Source organism: Pecten maximus, chromosome 1, assembly GCF_902652985.1.
Source record: "Pecten maximus chromosome 1, xPecMax1.1, whole genome shotgun sequence".
Taxonomy (NCBI): Eukaryota; Metazoa; Mollusca; class Bivalvia; order Pectinida; family Pectinidae; genus Pecten; species Pecten maximus.
The window spans coordinates 12,703,468-12,721,106 of NC_047015.1; the positions used below are offsets into that span (position 1 = coordinate 12,703,468).

The window sequence follows — 17,639 nt, forward strand, 5'->3', positions numbered from 1 at the left end:
TCCAAAGTTTGTAGATGTACTTTCATATGGTCCAAAGTTTGTAGATGTACTTTCATATGGTCCAAAGTTTGTAGATGTAATATCATATAGTTCAAAGTTTGTAGATGTAATATCATATGGTCCAAAATTTGTAGATGTACTATTATATGGTCCAAAGTTTGTACATGTACTATTATAAAGTTCAAAGTTTGTACATGTGATGTAATATGGTCAAGTAAATATAAGCGTCTTGCAGTCACATTTAGTTTATGATTAACATAATTTATGTGGATAATTTAGAAAATGTAACTAATTACTACAGTGGAACTTCATTAACTCGAAGTCGGATAACTCGAATACCCCGCTTAACTCGAAGTACCTCGTCGGTCCCGGCCGAATTCTCTCTTTATCTTAGTAAAGAAAACTCGGAAAACTCGAACTCGGAAAACTCGAAGAACTCGGATAATACGAAGTGAAAATTTGGTCCCAACAATAAAAATCCTATTTGAAATGATCGAATAACTCGAAGTATAATTTTCGTCGATCGGTTGTAAACGCCGACATTTTTTAAGAGCTAAATTCCGTTTGTAATACTGAACATATCGGCACTACTAACCTACATGCTATTATAAGTGTTTCATAAATTCATAAAAGAAATTGTCGGTTGAATCTTATAACAACATGTCTTGGTGATAAAAAGTACTGCTTTACTTACATCAAGTAATTTCCTAAGGCGGTTGCCGATATTAGTACACACGATAGTCAACAGCTCATCTACCCGTTCGCTCAAGCGGAACTAATCTCTGACACACCGGTAGATCTACCCGGCTGATGTTTTTACAGGTGTAGAAATGAAACAGTCACCGGCGCCTATTAAATCTTTAAACTGCTGAAACTATAGCGTAATTACTGCCAAGGTGTTCAGAGTACAACTGTAACGGTCAGTGCTGTCTATTAAATCGGATAAAACGCCAGCTCAGTTACAGTAACATTTTATACGCACATGCGCAGCCTAACTTCCGGTGCTAATACACATGGAAATGGCGTGGTTATCAATAAAAAGTAAGTAGGCCGATCAAACAGTATTTTATATGTTCAATAAACGGTAATGGTTCTGTTACGTTTTGCATGCAATCTGTGTTAAACTCAAACGGTTACCGGGTATTTGATTTGACATGAATTACTTGTGATTTTGTCGAATTCCGTTTTATCGTTTACCTTTTGCAAACATGACTTGGACATCAGATCGTTCTTGAAGTGACTAAGTGAAAGAAACTTTATCGTGACTGTATATCGGCAAAACTACACCAAATTACAAGTAGCATAACGAAACATTACATATATATTTACATGTATTGACCAGTCTTCACACTAAACTGATGAGCGACAGAGCGAAGTTATAATGATTATATAATGTTGACAAATATTGACCAAACTTTTCACCAAAAATGATAACTCGCTTAATTCGAACACTCGGATAACTCGTAGTTTTTTCGTGGTCCCGTCGACTTCGAGTTAACGAAGTTCCACTGTATTTGTGTTTGATATTGTTCATTGTGATTATATTGCAGATAGAACTTCTTGACATTAAGATACTGCATTCTATTCTGATTTTGTCCTTTTTTCAGGATATGAATGAAGTATCTAACTTTGTTGGTGGTTCAGTTTCTGGATGTCCCTCCAATGCTCTGGAGAACCCCCCTTATGTGCCAGGTAAAAGTCTGTGTAAATTCCTTTTGTAAGATACTACATTAGTCTGTCTGTAAAGTGGCTAACTAGTCTGGTTATCTATACAGCAATAGGAATAATAAGTTGACCCTTCTTGGGGTTGTGTCTATAAGGCCGTCCATCTGTCTCTCAGTCAGCACTTCTTTCCACAGATCTTTCTGAAACTTAATATAGTGTTTCACTGCAGTGCACAAATGTGTATTAAGGGTATACAAAGTTTATGATGACAAGGTCAAGATACCTGTTATTAGAAATAGAATCAGGAATAAAATCTCAAAAATATAACTTGTAAAGCCTTTTAAAGAAGGCCAAATTTGCTGAAATTTCACATAATGATACATTGTAATATATATATACATATGCAGAGGTGAAAAATGGTTTAAAATGTTCCTGGGGTTAATTGCTTTTATCAAATTTAGTTGGGCATCCTTCAAAGTTAAAGGGTCAAAGGTCAAACTTTATCACTGATGAGATCTAAAAATAATGTAAACAAGATATCTAATGAACCCCTCAACTGGTTACCCTCACCATAATCTCATGAACACCTCAACTGGTTACCCTCACCATAATCTAATGAACCTCTCAACTGGTTACCCTCACCATAATCTCATGAACCCCTCAACTGGTTACCCTCACCATAATCTAATGAACCCCTCAACTGGTTACCCTCACCATAACCTCATGAACCCCTCAACTGGTTACCCTCACCATAATCTAATGAACCCCCTCAATTGATTTTTCTCACCATAATCTAATGAACCCCTCAATTAGTTACCCTCACCATAATCTAATGAACCCCTCAACTGGTTACCTTCACCATAATTTAATGAACCCCTCAACTGGTTACCCTCACCATAATCTAATGAACCCCTCAATTGGTTACCCTCACCATTATCTCACGAACCCCTCAACTGGTTACCCTCACCATAACCTCATGAACCCCTCAACTGGTTACCCTCACCATAATCAAATGAACCCCTCAACTGGTTACCCTCACCATTATCTCACGAACCCCTCAACTGGTTACCCTCATCATAATCTCACGAACCCCTCAACTGGTTACCCTCACCATAATCTAATGAACCCCCTCAATTGATTTTTCTCACCATAATCTAATGAACCCCTCAATTAGTTACCCTCACCATAATCTCATGAACCCCTCAACTGGTTACCCTCACCATAATCTAATGAACCCCTCAATTGGTTACCCTCACCATAATCTAATGAACCCCTCAACTGGTTACCCTCACCATAATCTAATGAACCCCTCAACTGATCAACATCACCATAATCTAATGAACCCCTCAACTGGTTACCCTCACCATAATCTAATGAACCCCTCAATTGGTTACCGTCACCATTATCTAATGAACCCCTTAATTGGTTACCCTCACCATAATCTCATGATATCAAATTTGCAGCTCATAATAACAATGTAACAAGGTCACAGGTCAAATAGACTGTGATCTTCAAATGACTTCTTCTCAATGTTGGACATGTGGCTGGGAAGGAGGGCTACCAGGTTTGTTTGAATGACCTTGACCTACATTTAAGGTTACAAGGGTCATGTAGGCTAAGGTCTTTAGATGACTTCCCAGAGACCTGAGATTGGAACTTTGGCATCATCATGCTGGAATGAAGGGCAACCAAGTTTGTTCAAATGAGTAAAATCTTTATGCAATGCTTTTTCGATGATCAAGAGACAGAGAGACCTTATGCTGGGCCATCTATTTAAATGTTTTAATAAAGTGTTAATAGACTTTACTATCTGCATAAGTGACCTAGATCACCTCGAAGTTGCTGTAGAAGGAGTTGAGTAATCCAGGCCAAATACGCCGCCTGTTAGAGACTTGGGTATATCCCGACCAGTGGACAGAATCCAAAGCCTTCCTCTCAGAAGTGAAAAAGAGAAAAGATATTAAGATCCCAGTTTTACCTATCTCATACAATCGTGTAATGGGAAAGAAGGTACCATTCTTATGCCCTACACGCAGGGCAACATATTAGGGGCATTGGTACATCTTGGAAAGAGAATTTTGTTATGTACCCAGATAAGGTCAATCTGACCTATATTTTACCTTTGGCATTTATCAAAGAAAAAAAATGATAAGGCTCATAAACTTCTTACTACTGGAATTTCATATTTAGTGCATGCATTCACTGGTATTGAGCTTCTGATATGGCCTTCCAAAAAAGCAATGATATTACCTAATTTTTTCACATAATACCACCAAATGCAATTATTGAATATGGTGGGTATGTCAAACATTTAATGTCTAGTTTTCACATGAATTCATCATAAGTACATTCTTGCCATTCAATTTTGTATTTGTTGGGGGACTGTAATTGACTCTTGTTTGACTTTATGATTTTATTTTCCTGACAACTGTCACATTGGGGATTCCAGGGAAGTAATATAACATAATCAAGACATGGTTTTTTCTACATGAAAACTAAACATTTATGAGAGTAGTATTTAATTGTTAAATATTTCTTTATGCAGCTGTTGAAGGAGGTTCCTTGAAATTCAGAACTTTGTGTGCATCAGCAAGACAGAATTTATCAGTGTCATACAACGCTCACAATCTTTATGGCCTCACAGAAACCATAGCAACATACAAGTAAGTACTTCAGAAACCATAGCAACATACAGGTAAGTACTTCAGAAACCATAGCAACATACAGGTAAGTACTACAGAAACCATAGTGATGTACAGGTAACTCTTACAGAAACCATAGTCATGTACAGGTAACTCTTACAGAAACCATAGTCATGAACAGGTAACTCTTACAGAAACCATAGTCATGTACAGGTAACTCTTACAGAAACCATAGTCATGTACAGGTAACTCTTACAGAAACCATAGTCATGTACAGGTAACTCTTACAGAAACCATAGTCATGTACAGGTAACTCTTACAGAAACCATAGTCATGTACAGGTAACTCTTACAGAAACCATAGTCATGTACAGGTAACTCTTATAGAAACCATAGTCATGAACAGGTTAGAACTACAGAAACTATTACAATGTATGAGATAGTCCTGCAGTGATTCTATCATGAAAAGACTAATTTAATATAAAATTGAAATAATTATGATGATAGATTCAGAATTACATGTAATGGATGCTTATGTCACATCAACTGTCATTCAACACCAGTCTTTATATATAAAATCAGAGATTGTAGTTGAAACATATTTTTCGATAATGAAATATATACTTTTACAGAGCTCTACAAAATGTGCGTGGAAAGAGACCTTTTATCATATCTCGATCAACTTTCCCTGGTCAAGGTCAGTTTGGAGGTCACTGGTCAGGAGACAATGAAGCTACATACAGTGACATGTATTTCTCTATTCCAGGTGAGGAGCCATTTACACAGCTATTTTATTTGCTATCTTCTGTTTAGTACTGATTGTACATTTACTGTACTTTAAACTAAAAAGGAAGACATCTTTTGCAAAAGTGTATTTAATATCTTAATTTTAACTCCATTGGTCAAAAGACCAGAAACGTTCATATCTTGTGACACAGTCCAGAGACAAAGAGGCATTCTTATTCAATAAATTATCTGTATACATGACCGCAAAGCAATTAATCAAAAAGAGTTCTTTTTGTAGAAATACTGAATTTCAACCTGTTTGGGATTTCTATGGTTGGAGCGGATATCTGTGGCTTTCGGTCAGAGACAAGTGAACAGTTGTGTGTCCGCTGGCATCAGCTTGGAGCTTTCTATCCATTTTCTCGTAACCATAACGATCTTGCTATGAAGGTAAACGCATTAGTTATTTTAACATTGGAAATGGTATATCTAATTTACCATAATTACATGCATATAACACATAAGCATTTGCTGGCTTTCTACTGGAGCACAGATTTTTTTGTATATACAGGTGAAAAAATATGGGTTATGCATTGAAATTTGTTTTCTTTTTTACACACAAATGTACAATGCAAAGTTAAATGTAAATAAGGAAAAAAACACAGTCTTAGTGTTCACAGATTTTGGCAATAAAAAAATTACAACATCCGATTAATATGTATAAATGTATGTGAATTTAAACATCATGTTACCTGAGGGAAGTTTACCAGTGAGGGTTATGTGTAATTGATTTGTACATAAAATGCTTAGAAATGTCTTTTCGAATGCATTTGGTGAGCTATACACAGACAGAAAGAGGAGGGGAGAACAGATATTAACAAATAACAGAACTTACCATATTTTCCTGGGTACAAGCCCATGATAACCCCAGTCTCAACAGTTAAAATTCCATATATATTATACTTAATTACCTCGAATACTCAGGAATACTCAGGACAGCCATGACCACTTTAATATCAACCCAAATCTAACCCATCTGTATCATACCAAAGTTATTGTAGTGAAGGCTTTTATCTGTCTCACCTGTACCTGATGCCCTATCCTTATATAGACTTTACCTGATGTCCTATCCTTATATAGACTTTACCTGATGTCCTATCCTTATATATACTTTACCTGATGTCCTATCCTTATATAGACTTTACCTGATGTCCTATCCTTATATAGACTTTACCTGATGTCCTATCCTTATATATACTTTACCTGATGTCCTATCCTTATATAGACTTTGTCTGATGTCCTATCCTTATATAGACTTAACCTGATGTCCTATCCTTATATAGACTTTGTCTGATGTCCTATCATTATATAGACTTTGTCTGATGTCCTATCCTTATATAGACTTTGTCTGATGTCCTATCCTTATATAGACTTCGTCTGATGTCCTATCATTATATAGACTTAACCAGATGTCCTATCCTTATATAGGCTTGGCCTGATGTCCTATCCTTATATAGACTTGGCCTGATGTCCTATCATTATATAGACTTAACCAGATGTTCTATCCATATACAGACTTTACCTGATGTCCTATCATTATATAGACTTAACCTGATGTCCTATCATTATATAGACTTGGCCTGATGTCCTATCATTATATAGACTTAACCAGATGTCCTATCCATATACAGACTTTGTGTGATGTCCTATCATATATAGACTTTACCTGCTGTCTTATCCTTATATAGACTTTACCTGATGTCCTATCCTTATATAGACTTTACCTGCTGTCCTATCCTTATATATACTTTACCTGATGTCCTATCATTATATAGACTTAACCTGATGTCCTATCCATATACAGACTTTGTGTGATGTCCTATCATTATATAGACTTAACCTGATGTCCTATCCTTATATAGACTTTGTCTGATGTCCTATCCTTATATAGACTTAACCTGATGTCCTATCCTTATATAGACTTTACCTGATGTCCTATCCTTATATAGACTTAACCTGCTGTTCTATCATTATATAGACTTAACCTGATGTCCTATCCTTATACAGACTTTGTCTGATGTCCTATCCTTATATAGACTTTGTCTGATGTCCTATCCTTATACAGACTTAACCTGATGCCCTATCCTTATATAGACTTTACCTGATGTCCTATCCTTATATAGACTTTACCTGCTGTCCTATCCTTATATAGACTTTGTCTGATGTCCTATCCTTATATAGACTTTGTCTGATGTCCTATCCTTATACAGACTTTGTCTGATGTCCTATCCTTATATAGGCTTTACCTGATGTCCTGTCCTTATATAGACTTTGTCTGATGTCCTTTCCTTATATAGAATTAACCTGATGTCCTATCCTTATATAGACTTTGTCTGATGTCCTATCCTTATATAGACTTTACCTGATGTCCTATCCTTATATAGACTTTACCTGATGTCCTATCCTTATATAGACTTTACCTGATGTCCTATCATTATATAGACTTTACCTGATGTCCTATCCTTACATAGACTTTACCTGATGCCCTATCCTTATATAGACTTTGTGTGATGTCTTATCCTTTTGCATTTGCAATAAAATTTGTTGTTTCCCAGAAATTGCCCTCTGCCTACATAGCTATCAGTCATCCATCCTTTAAGAGTTTTGTTATTTTTGGGAAAATATTGAAGATGTCTTTGTCAAATCAAAATAAACTCCACCTGGTCCCTAGCTGTGCATTTTAATTTTGCGACCGATCCGAAGAACAAGATAGCCAAAAGGTAACCACCTGATTACACCTACCTAGCTGTGTATACAACTTAAGTTGAGACTTATTGATAGGAAAACTTCCTCTCTTTATATATAGATGTAGTTGATACATTTCCTTCACCTGACATGTTGTTTGTACATAGGCCCAGGATCCAGCTGCCTTCAGGCATGATGCCATGACAGCTATAAAGGCAGTATACCTGGTGCGGTACTCATTACTTCCATATCTTTACACTCTCTTCCACAAAAGTCACCAGCTAGGACACACCGTTGTCAGACCTCTGTTTTTTGAGTAAGTACATCTATCTCTGGTAACAGAAGTGATGAGATGATAATATAAAACAATGAAATATTGTCTACCAGGTATTAGATGATATTATAAAACAAGGAAATATTATCTACCAGGTATTACATGTAGATGATATTGTAAAACAATGAAATATTGTCTACCCGGTATTAGATGATATTATAAAACAAAGAAATATTGTCTACCAGGTATTAGATGATATTATAAAACAAAGAAATATTATCTACCAGGTATTAGATGATATTATAAAACAAAGAAATATTATCTACCAGGTATAAGATATATTATAAAACAAGGAAATATTATCTATCAGGTATAAGATATATTATAAAACAAGGAAATATTATCTATCAGGTATAAGATATATTATAAAACAAGGAAATATTATCTATCAGGTATAAGATATATTATAAAACAAGGAAATATTATCTATCAGGTATTAGATGATATTATAAAAGAAAGAAATATTATCTACCAGGTATAAGATATATTATAAAACAAGGAAATATTGTCTACCAGGTATTAGATGATATTATAAAACAAGGAAATATTATCTACCAGGTATTAGATGATATTATATAAAACAAGGAAATATTGTCTACCAGGTACATGTATTAGATGATATTGTAAAACAATGAAATATTGTCTACCCGGTATAAGATATATTATAAAACAAGGAAATATTGTCTACCAGGTATTAGATGATATTATAAAACAAGGAAATATTATCTATCAGGTATTAGATGATATTATAAAACAAGGAAATATTGTCTACCAGGTAAGTAAAACTTTGGATTCTTGACTATATAATACGATTCTGATGAACGACTAATATAGATTTCTGTTGAATCTTGACTAAATGTTTCTGATGAAGCTTAAGGAAGGATATGTTTCTGATTATATGGCACATAACTTGAATATATAAGAAATTGTGAGTTCTTATGTTTGACTTCATGCTTTGACTTTCTTACAACTTAATCATCTCAAGAACATCAGACAATTACAAGTATATAATAGTAATCCAGAGGTCCTGAATACCTTGTATTTGTGGGTCTTTCCAGTCTAAAATGTATAATGAAAGAAAGGGAACTACTAATGAACTTTTTCGGTTTGTTTTTCATTCAATTGTATTTGTATTATACTTTGTTAAAACAATTCACCATCTTTGTACCAGGTTTCCAGAGGACGAAATAACCTATAGCATTGATCGCCAGTTCTTGTGGGGTGAGGCACTCATGATTTCACCTGTCCTCATAAAGGTAAGCTTTCAGAATGAATATCTCCCATCTTTTAGTAAATGGCTGTCCTAAATTTTTCAAACATTTGATTAAAATTTAACAAAAAAAATCCTTAAATATTTTGAACTGATGGCAAAAAATTGATAAGGTGTCGTCAAAGGTCATTATAGGAGAGATCTGTGTCGGGGTGTAGCTTGTCAGAGGTCATTATAGGAGAGATCTGTGTCGGGTGTAGCTTGTCAGGTCATTAAAGGAGAGACCTGTGGTGGGTGTAGCTTGTCAGAGGTCATACGGGAGAGACCTGTGGTGGGTGTTGCTTGTCAGAGGTCATTATAGGAGATCTGTGGTGGGTGTAGCTTGTCAGAGGTCATTATAGGAGAGATCTGTGGTGGGTGTAGCTTGTCAGAGGTCATTATAGGAGAGATCTGTGGTGGGTGAAGCTTGTCAAAGGTCATTATAGGAGAGATCTGTGGTGGGTGAAGCTTGTCAAAGGTCATTATAGGAGAGACCTGTGGTGGGTGTAGCTTGTCAGAGGTCATACGGGAGAGACCTGTGGTGGGTGTAGCTTGTCAGAGGTCAATATAGGAGAGACCTGTGGTGGGTGTAGCTTGTCAGAGGTCAATATAGGAGAGACCTGTGGTGGGTGTAGCTTGTCAAAGGTCATTATAGGAGAGATCTGTGGTGGGTGTAGCTTGTCAGAGGTCAATATAGGAGAGACCTGTGGTGGGTGAAGCTTGTCAAAGGTCATTATAGGAGAGACCTGTGGTGGGTGTAGCTTGTCAGAGGTCATACGGGAGAGACCTGTGGTGGGTGTAGCTTGTCAGAGGTCAATATAGGAGAGACCTGTGGTGGGTGTAGCTTGTCAGAGGTCAATATAGGAGAGACCTGTGGTGGGTGTAGCTTGTCAAAGGTCATTATAGGAGAGATCTGTGGTGGGTGAAGCTTGTCAAAGGTCATTATAGGAGAGACCTGTGGTGGGTGTAGCTTGTCAGAGGTCATACGGGAGAGACCTGTGGTGGGTGTAGCTTGTCAGAGGTCATTATAGGAGAGACCTGTGGTGGGTGTAGCTTGTCAGAGGTCATACGGGAGAGACCTGTGGTGGGTGTAGCTTGTCAAAGGTCATTATAGGAGAGATCTGTGGTGGGTGAAGCTTGTCAAAGGTCATTATAGGAGAGATCTGTGGTGGGTGTAGCTTGTCAGAGGTCATACGGGAGAGACCTGTGGTGGGTGTAGCTTGTCAGAGGTCATACGGGAGAGACCTGTGGTGGGTGTAGCTTGTCAGAGGTCATTATAGGAGAGATCTGTGGTGGGTGAAGCTTGTCAAAGGTCATTATAGGTGAGATCTGTGGTGGGTGTAGCTTGTCAGAGGTCATTATAGGAGAAATCTGTGGTGGGTGTTGCTTGTCAAAGGTCATACGGGAGAGACCTGTGGTGGGTGTAGCTTGTCAGAGGTCAATATAGGAGAGACCTGTGGTTGGTGTAGCTTGTCAGAGGTCATTATAGGAGAGACCTGTGGTGGGTGTAGCTTGTCAAAGGTCATACGGGAGAGACCTGTGGTGGGTGTAGCTTGTCAGAGGTCAATATAGGAGAGACCTGTGGTGGGTGTAGCTTGTCAGAGGTCATTATAGGAGAAATCTGTGGTGGGTGTAGCTTGTCAGAGGTCATTATAGGAGAGACCTGTAGTGGGTGTAGCTTGTCAGAGGTCATTATAGGAGAGACCTGTGGTGGGTGTAGCTTGTCAGAGGTCATTATAGGAGAGACCTGTGGTGGGTGTAGCTTGTCAGAGGTCTTTATAGGAGAGACCTGTGGTGGGTGTAGCTTGTCAGAGGTCATTATAGGAGAGATCTGTGGTGGGTGCAGCTTGTCAGAGGTCATTATAGGAGAGACCTGTGGTGGGTGTAGCTTGTCAGAGGTCATACGGGAGAGATCTGTGGTGGGTGTAGCTTGTCAGAGGTCATTATAGGAGAGATCTGTGGTGGGTGCAGCTTGTCAGAGGTCATTATAGGAGAGACCTGTGGTGGGTGTAGCTTGTCAGAGGTCATTATAGGAGAGACCTGTGGTGGGTGTAGCTTGTCAGAGGTCATTATAGGAGAGACCTGTGGTGGGTGTAGCTTGTCAAAGGTCATTATAGGAGAGACCTGTGGTGGGTGTAGCTTGTCAGAGGTCATTATAGGAGAGACCTGTGGTGGGTGTTGCTTGTCAGAGGTCATTATAGGAGAGATCTGTGTCGGTTGTAGCTTGTCAGAGGTCATTATAGGAGAGACCTGTGGTGGGTGTAGCTTGTCAGAGGTCATTATAGGAGAGATCTGTGGTGGGTGTAGCTTGTCAGAGGTCATACGGGAGAGACCTGTGGTGGGTGTAGCTTGTCAGAGGTCATTATAGGAGAGACCTGTGGTGGGTGTAGCTTGTCAGAGGTCATTATAGGAGAGACCTGTGGTGGGTGTAGCTTGTCAGAGGTCATTATAGGAGAGACCTGTGGTGGGTGTAGCTTGTCAGAGGTCATACGGGAGAGACCTGTGGTGGGTGTAGCTTGTCAGAGGTCATTATAGGAGAGACCTGTGGTGGGTGTAGCTTGTCAGAGGTCATACGGGAGAGACCTGTGGTGGGTGTAGCTTGTCAAAGGTCAATATAGGAGAGATCTGTGGTGGGTGTAGCTCATCTTTTTTAGTCACTTTACATGCCTTATATGTCGTACACTGAACAATAAAAAAATCAATTGAAATCATGCTATCCAACAGGTTTAATTTCATTAATCATTTTTTATAGGAACAGACTAATCTCCAACTTCACACTCAGTGATAGCCAAACATTTCCCCAGCTCTAACATATAGACCACCCCTCACATTTCATCCAAGGATTAACATGCTGACATACCAAGTTGTAGATTGATTGGAAATATAAAATAATGTTACATTGCACAAAGTGATAGTTGTTCAAACAAAATGTCCAGTCACATTTCCCCCCATCATTTAATGACAGGAGTGATGAATTATCTGCATTAATGTCAAATTTTTCATTTTTTTATTTTGGTCTAAACAAATTTGCCAAAAAATCATTATAAAGAAACTATGTAAACTATAATGGTTATAAACTATAACACACAACTAATCCACTCCATGTCATATTACATGTAAATATTCACTGCAGATAAAAAACAATTACAAATGTACCTGTATTTACCATCTTCAGATGAATTACGCAGAGTATCATTATATAATATAATATCAGTGCTAATTACAATGTACTTATAAAAATGTTTTCAATGACTGATTAAAACAATTCTAATTCAGGATTTATAAAGAATTTTTCAATGACTGTTTAAAACAATTCTGATTCAGGATGCCACAACTGTTGATGTATATTTCCCGAGGTGCCGATGGTATAATTTCTACAATGGCAGTCACAACTTTGTTAAGGGTGGTGTACAGACTTTGTCCGCTCCCATCAACCAGATCAACCTACATCTACGAGAAGGCTACATCCTTCCCATGCAGGAACCTGCTTTAACTACAACAGACAGGTGTGTGACCTTTGACCTTAGTGTCACAATGTATCTATCCTCTTTAATTAGCCAGTGTACACTTATATATACAATGTATATCACATATCATATTTTGTATTGGAAGGACTGAACAACACAAAGTACAATAAAATGTTTTTTATCAGTGAAATATCAGAAATTCAATAAAAAGTTATATCCTTGCTGTTTTTATCAGCCCTAGTTCAGATGTGACTGTGGTACACTGTTTTTATCAGCCCTAGTTAAGATGTGACTGTGGTACACTGTTTTTATCAGCCCTAGTTCAGATGTGACAGTGGTACACTGTTTTTATCAGTCCTAGTTCAGATGTGACAGTGGAACTCTGTTTATATCAGTCCTAGTTCAGATGTGACAGTGGTACACTGTTTTTATCAGCCCTAGTTCAGATGTGACAGCGGTACTCTGTTTTTATCAGCCCTAGTTCAGATGTGACAGTTTATCAGCCCTAGTTCAGATGTGACAGCGGTACACTGTTTTTATCAGTCCTAGTTCAGATGTGACAGTGGTACACTGTTTTTATCAGCCCTAGTTCAGATGTGACTGCGGTACACTGTTTTTATCAGTCCTAGTTCAGATGTGACTGTGGTACACTGTTTTTATCAGTTCTAGTTCAGATGTGACTGTGGTACACTGTTTTTATCAGTTCTAGTTCAGATGTGACAGTTGTACTGTGTTTTTATCAGTCCTAGTTCAGATGTGACTGTGGTACACTGTTTTATCAGTCCTAGTTCAGATGTGACAGTTGTACTGTGTTTATATCAGCCCTAGTTCAGATGTGACTGTGGTACACTGTTTTTATCAGTTCTAGTTCAGATGTGACAGTTGTACTGTGTTTTTATCAGTCCTAGTTCAGATGTGACTGTGGTACACTGTTTTTATCAGTTCTAGTTCAGATGTGACAGTTGTACTGTGTTTTTATCAGCCCTAGTTCAGATGTGACAGCGGTACTGTGTTTTTATTAGTTCTAGTTCAGATGTGAATTAGATTTTGCCTTGAAAATTGATCAAACAAAAAATAATCAAGGTTTTCTGTTGGATATGTATAAATATCCTTGACCATGACAAAATGAATTGATTTTTCCTTTATACTCCTGTTTAAAACCCTAGTAGATGACAATTTGATTATTTCATATTTGGATCATTTATTCTAACATGGTGGTAGTTAACAAAGGAGACTTAATGAACCATTGTATTGTACAGCCGGAAGAACCCCTTTAGTCTGCTGGTGGCTCTGAATGAGACGGGAGAGGCCCAGGGAAGCTTGTTCTGGGACGATGGAGACACAATAGGTACGCAGATCATAGTTATACACATATCAGTTTAAAGTGTCACCTTTATGAACTATAAATGACACAAAATTAAGATCAAGTTTGAGGTCAGTTTTCTTTTTAATGCAACTGAAGACAAAATCATTTCTTGTCACAGTTTTAGTTTCTGTCAACACATGCCTCCTTAATAGATAGAGAAATCTGTTCATTTTTAAATACTCTGTTAATTTTTAAATACATAAAAGCTTCTATGCCAAGATTATGTAATGACGCTGGGTCACACATGGCGAGGAAATTGTCCATTTGCATGCAGCGTTGGATCGTTTGTATGTCTGTCCAGCTATCTGCCATCAAATTTTTTCTTTAAACAACTTCTTCGAAATAACTATAGGCACAAAGACCTGGTATTGGTCCTGTAAAATGCTCGGGTGAAGGGCTACCAAATTTTGTTTAAATGAATAGACCTTGACCTACATTCAAGGTCACAGGGGTCAAATAGGTTAAAATCTTTTAACGACTTCTTCTTAATAACCAAGAGACCAAGATAATTGATATTGGGCCTGTAGCATGCCTTGCTAAAGGGCTACCAAGTTGTTCAAATGACCCTGACCAACATTTATGGTCACAGGGGTCAAATAAGCTGAAAATTCAAATGAATTACCTTGACCAACATTCAAGGTTGCAGGGGTCAAAAAGGCTAAATTCTTGAAACATTTCTTCTCAATAACTAAGAGACCGAAAGAGTTGATACTGGGCCTGTAGCATGCTTGGATTCAATGACATTGACCAACATTCAAGGTCACAGGGGTCAAATAGGCTGGAAATTTTTAATGCCTTCTCCCCAATAACTAAGACGCTCAGGAAATTGATATTGGGTTTGAGGTATGGTGGAGTGAAGGGCTACAAAGTTTGTTCAAATGAATGATGTTGACCTACATTTAAGGTCACAAGGTTCACATAGGCTTAAATCTGCTCAATAACAAAGGAGCAAATGGAATTGATATGGATATGTAGCATACTTGGATGAAGGGATACCAATGAATTTTGTTGAAATTAATGACCTTGACCTACATTCAAGGTCACAGCAATCAGATAGGCTTAAATCTTTAAACATCTTGTCAATAACCAAGGGGTCCACTAACTTGATACTGGTTTGCAGCATAGTGGGGTAAAGGGCTACAAAGTTTGTTTAAATAAATGACCTAGACCTACATTCAAGGTCACAGAGGTCAAACAAGCTTTCTTGATAGCCTAGAGACTCAGAGACCTGATATTCGGCCAATAGTATGCTGGAATGAAGGGCTACAGTATTTATTTAAATGTGAATAAAGTGGTAATCAGCTTTAAGTCAGTATCTGCAGAAATGACCTAAATCAACTTCAAAGTTGCTGTAGAATCAGGTTAGTGATTCAGGCCCATTGAGCCTCTTGTTTAATTTTCACAGGGACGGATACATCTAACAAGTATATCTTCATGGAGTTTCAAGCCTCAGGGGTAAGCATATCTGATCAGTTGTTATCTCTATGTAGTATACCTGTCATCTATAAATACCATCATGAGGATTCCCTAATTGAGATCTTGCCATTGGATGGTGCTTATAGATCATGATTTTATTTTTGAATACAACAATAAACAAGAAGACAAGTTTATGTTGTGGCATGGTATCCATCCAAACTATTCATTGACAAGCTTACTCATCACAACAAATAATCTATCGTGATGCATTTTTGGAATCAGTGAATCAAATGTATGACAGAAGGGTGCAGTCAACCTTTGGCAGAGCCCAGTAGGGGGAACCTGATATAAATCTTTGTAGACTACTTCTCATGAAGGGCTTGATCACTTTTAATAACTCTAGCATTAAAATTCTTATATGAGAATATTTATTATTTCAGCAAGTGTTACAGAGTAAAATCTTAAATAATGGCTACTCAACCACTGTGACCTTGGGTAGCATAACAGTTTACGGTGTGGCCCAGAGGCCAACATCAGTCACAGTCAATGGACAAGCAGCGAAAAACATTTATGATGACAACTACAAGGTCAGTTATAACTTCAGTATATAATGACAAGTACAAGGTCAGTTATAACTTCAGTATATAATGACAACTACAAGGTCAGTTATAACTTCAGTATATAATGACAACTACAAGGTCAGTTATAACTTCAGTATATAATGACAACTACAAGGTCAGTTATAACTTCAGTATATAATGACAACTACAAGGTCAGTTATAACTTCAGTATATAATGACAACTACAAGGTCAGTTATAACTTCGGTATATAATGACAACTACAAGGTCAGTTATAACTTCGGTATATAATGACAACTACAAGGTCAGTTATAACTTCGGTATATAATGACAAGTACAAGGTCAGTTATAACTTCGGTATATAATGACAACTACAAGGTCAGTTATAACTTCGGTATATAATGACAACTACAAGGTCAGTTATAACTTCAGTATATAATGACAAGTACAAGGTCAGTTATAACTTCAGTATATAATGACAACTACAAGGTCAGTTATAACTTCAGTATATAATGACAACTACAAGGTCAGTTATAACTTCAGTATATAATGACAACTACAAGGTCAGTTATAACTTCAGTATATAATGACAACTACAAGGTCAGTTATAACTTCGGTATATAATGACAACTACAAGGTCAGTTATAACTTCAGTATATAATGACAACTACAAGGTCAGTTATAACTTCAGTATATAATGACAACTACAAGGTCAGTTATAACTTCAGTATATAATGACAACTACAAGGTCAGTTATAACTTCAGTATATAATGACAACTACAATGTCGATTATAACTTCAGTATATAATGACAACTACAAGGTCAGTTATAACTTCAGTATATAATTACAACTACAAGGTCAGTTATAACTTCAGTATATAATGACAACTACAAGGTCCGTTATAACTTCAGTATATAATGACAACTACAAGGTCAGTTATAACTTCAGTATATAATGACAACTACAAGGTCAGTTATAACTTCAGTATATAATGACAACTACAAGGTCAGTTATAACTTCAGTATATAATGACAACTACAAGGTCAGTTATAACTTTAGTATACAATGACAACTACAAGGTCAGTTATAACTTCAGTATATAATGACAACTACAAGGTCCGTTATAACTTCAGTATATAATGACAACTACAAGGTCAGTTATAACTTCAGTATATAATGACAACTACAAGGTCAGTTATAACTTCAGTATATAATGACAACTACAAGGCCAGTTATAACTTCAGTATATAATGACAACTACAAGGTCAGTTATAACTTCAGTATATAATTACAACTACAAGGTCAGTTATAACTTCAGTATATAATGACAACTACCAGGCCAGTTATAACTCCAATACATGTAATGATAACTTGTAGCAGGTGTAGTAATATTGCTCTGCAGTAGAAAATGTCTGGATGTTCTGGTGTCTTGTTGTCTGTCAGCTGTTA

General features: G+C 37.1%; 1 protein-coding gene across 3 annotated transcripts in view; it reads left to right on the forward strand.

The window, feature by feature from the left end:
* Positions 1 to 17,639, forward strand: part of LOC117325327 (lysosomal alpha-glucosidase-like) — a 40,230-nt gene that overhangs the window by 14,853 nt on the left and 7,738 nt on the right. For all 3 annotated transcript variants that reach the window (XM_033881468.1, XM_033881477.1, XM_033881483.1), the window contains exons 10-19: positions 1,608 to 1,692; positions 4,211 to 4,328; positions 4,939 to 5,072; positions 5,331 to 5,482; positions 7,945 to 8,093; positions 9,283 to 9,367; positions 12,685 to 12,866; positions 14,087 to 14,175; positions 15,599 to 15,648; positions 16,050 to 16,196. In XM_033881468.1, the coding sequence (XP_033737359.1) occupies positions 1,608 to 1,692; positions 4,211 to 4,328; positions 4,939 to 5,072; positions 5,331 to 5,482; positions 7,945 to 8,093; positions 9,283 to 9,367; positions 12,685 to 12,866; positions 14,087 to 14,175; positions 15,599 to 15,648; positions 16,050 to 16,196 (1,191 nt within the window). The remainder of the gene's footprint in view (positions 1 to 1,607; positions 1,693 to 4,210; positions 4,329 to 4,938; positions 5,073 to 5,330; positions 5,483 to 7,944; positions 8,094 to 9,282; positions 9,368 to 12,684; positions 12,867 to 14,086; positions 14,176 to 15,598; positions 15,649 to 16,049; positions 16,197 to 17,639) is intronic.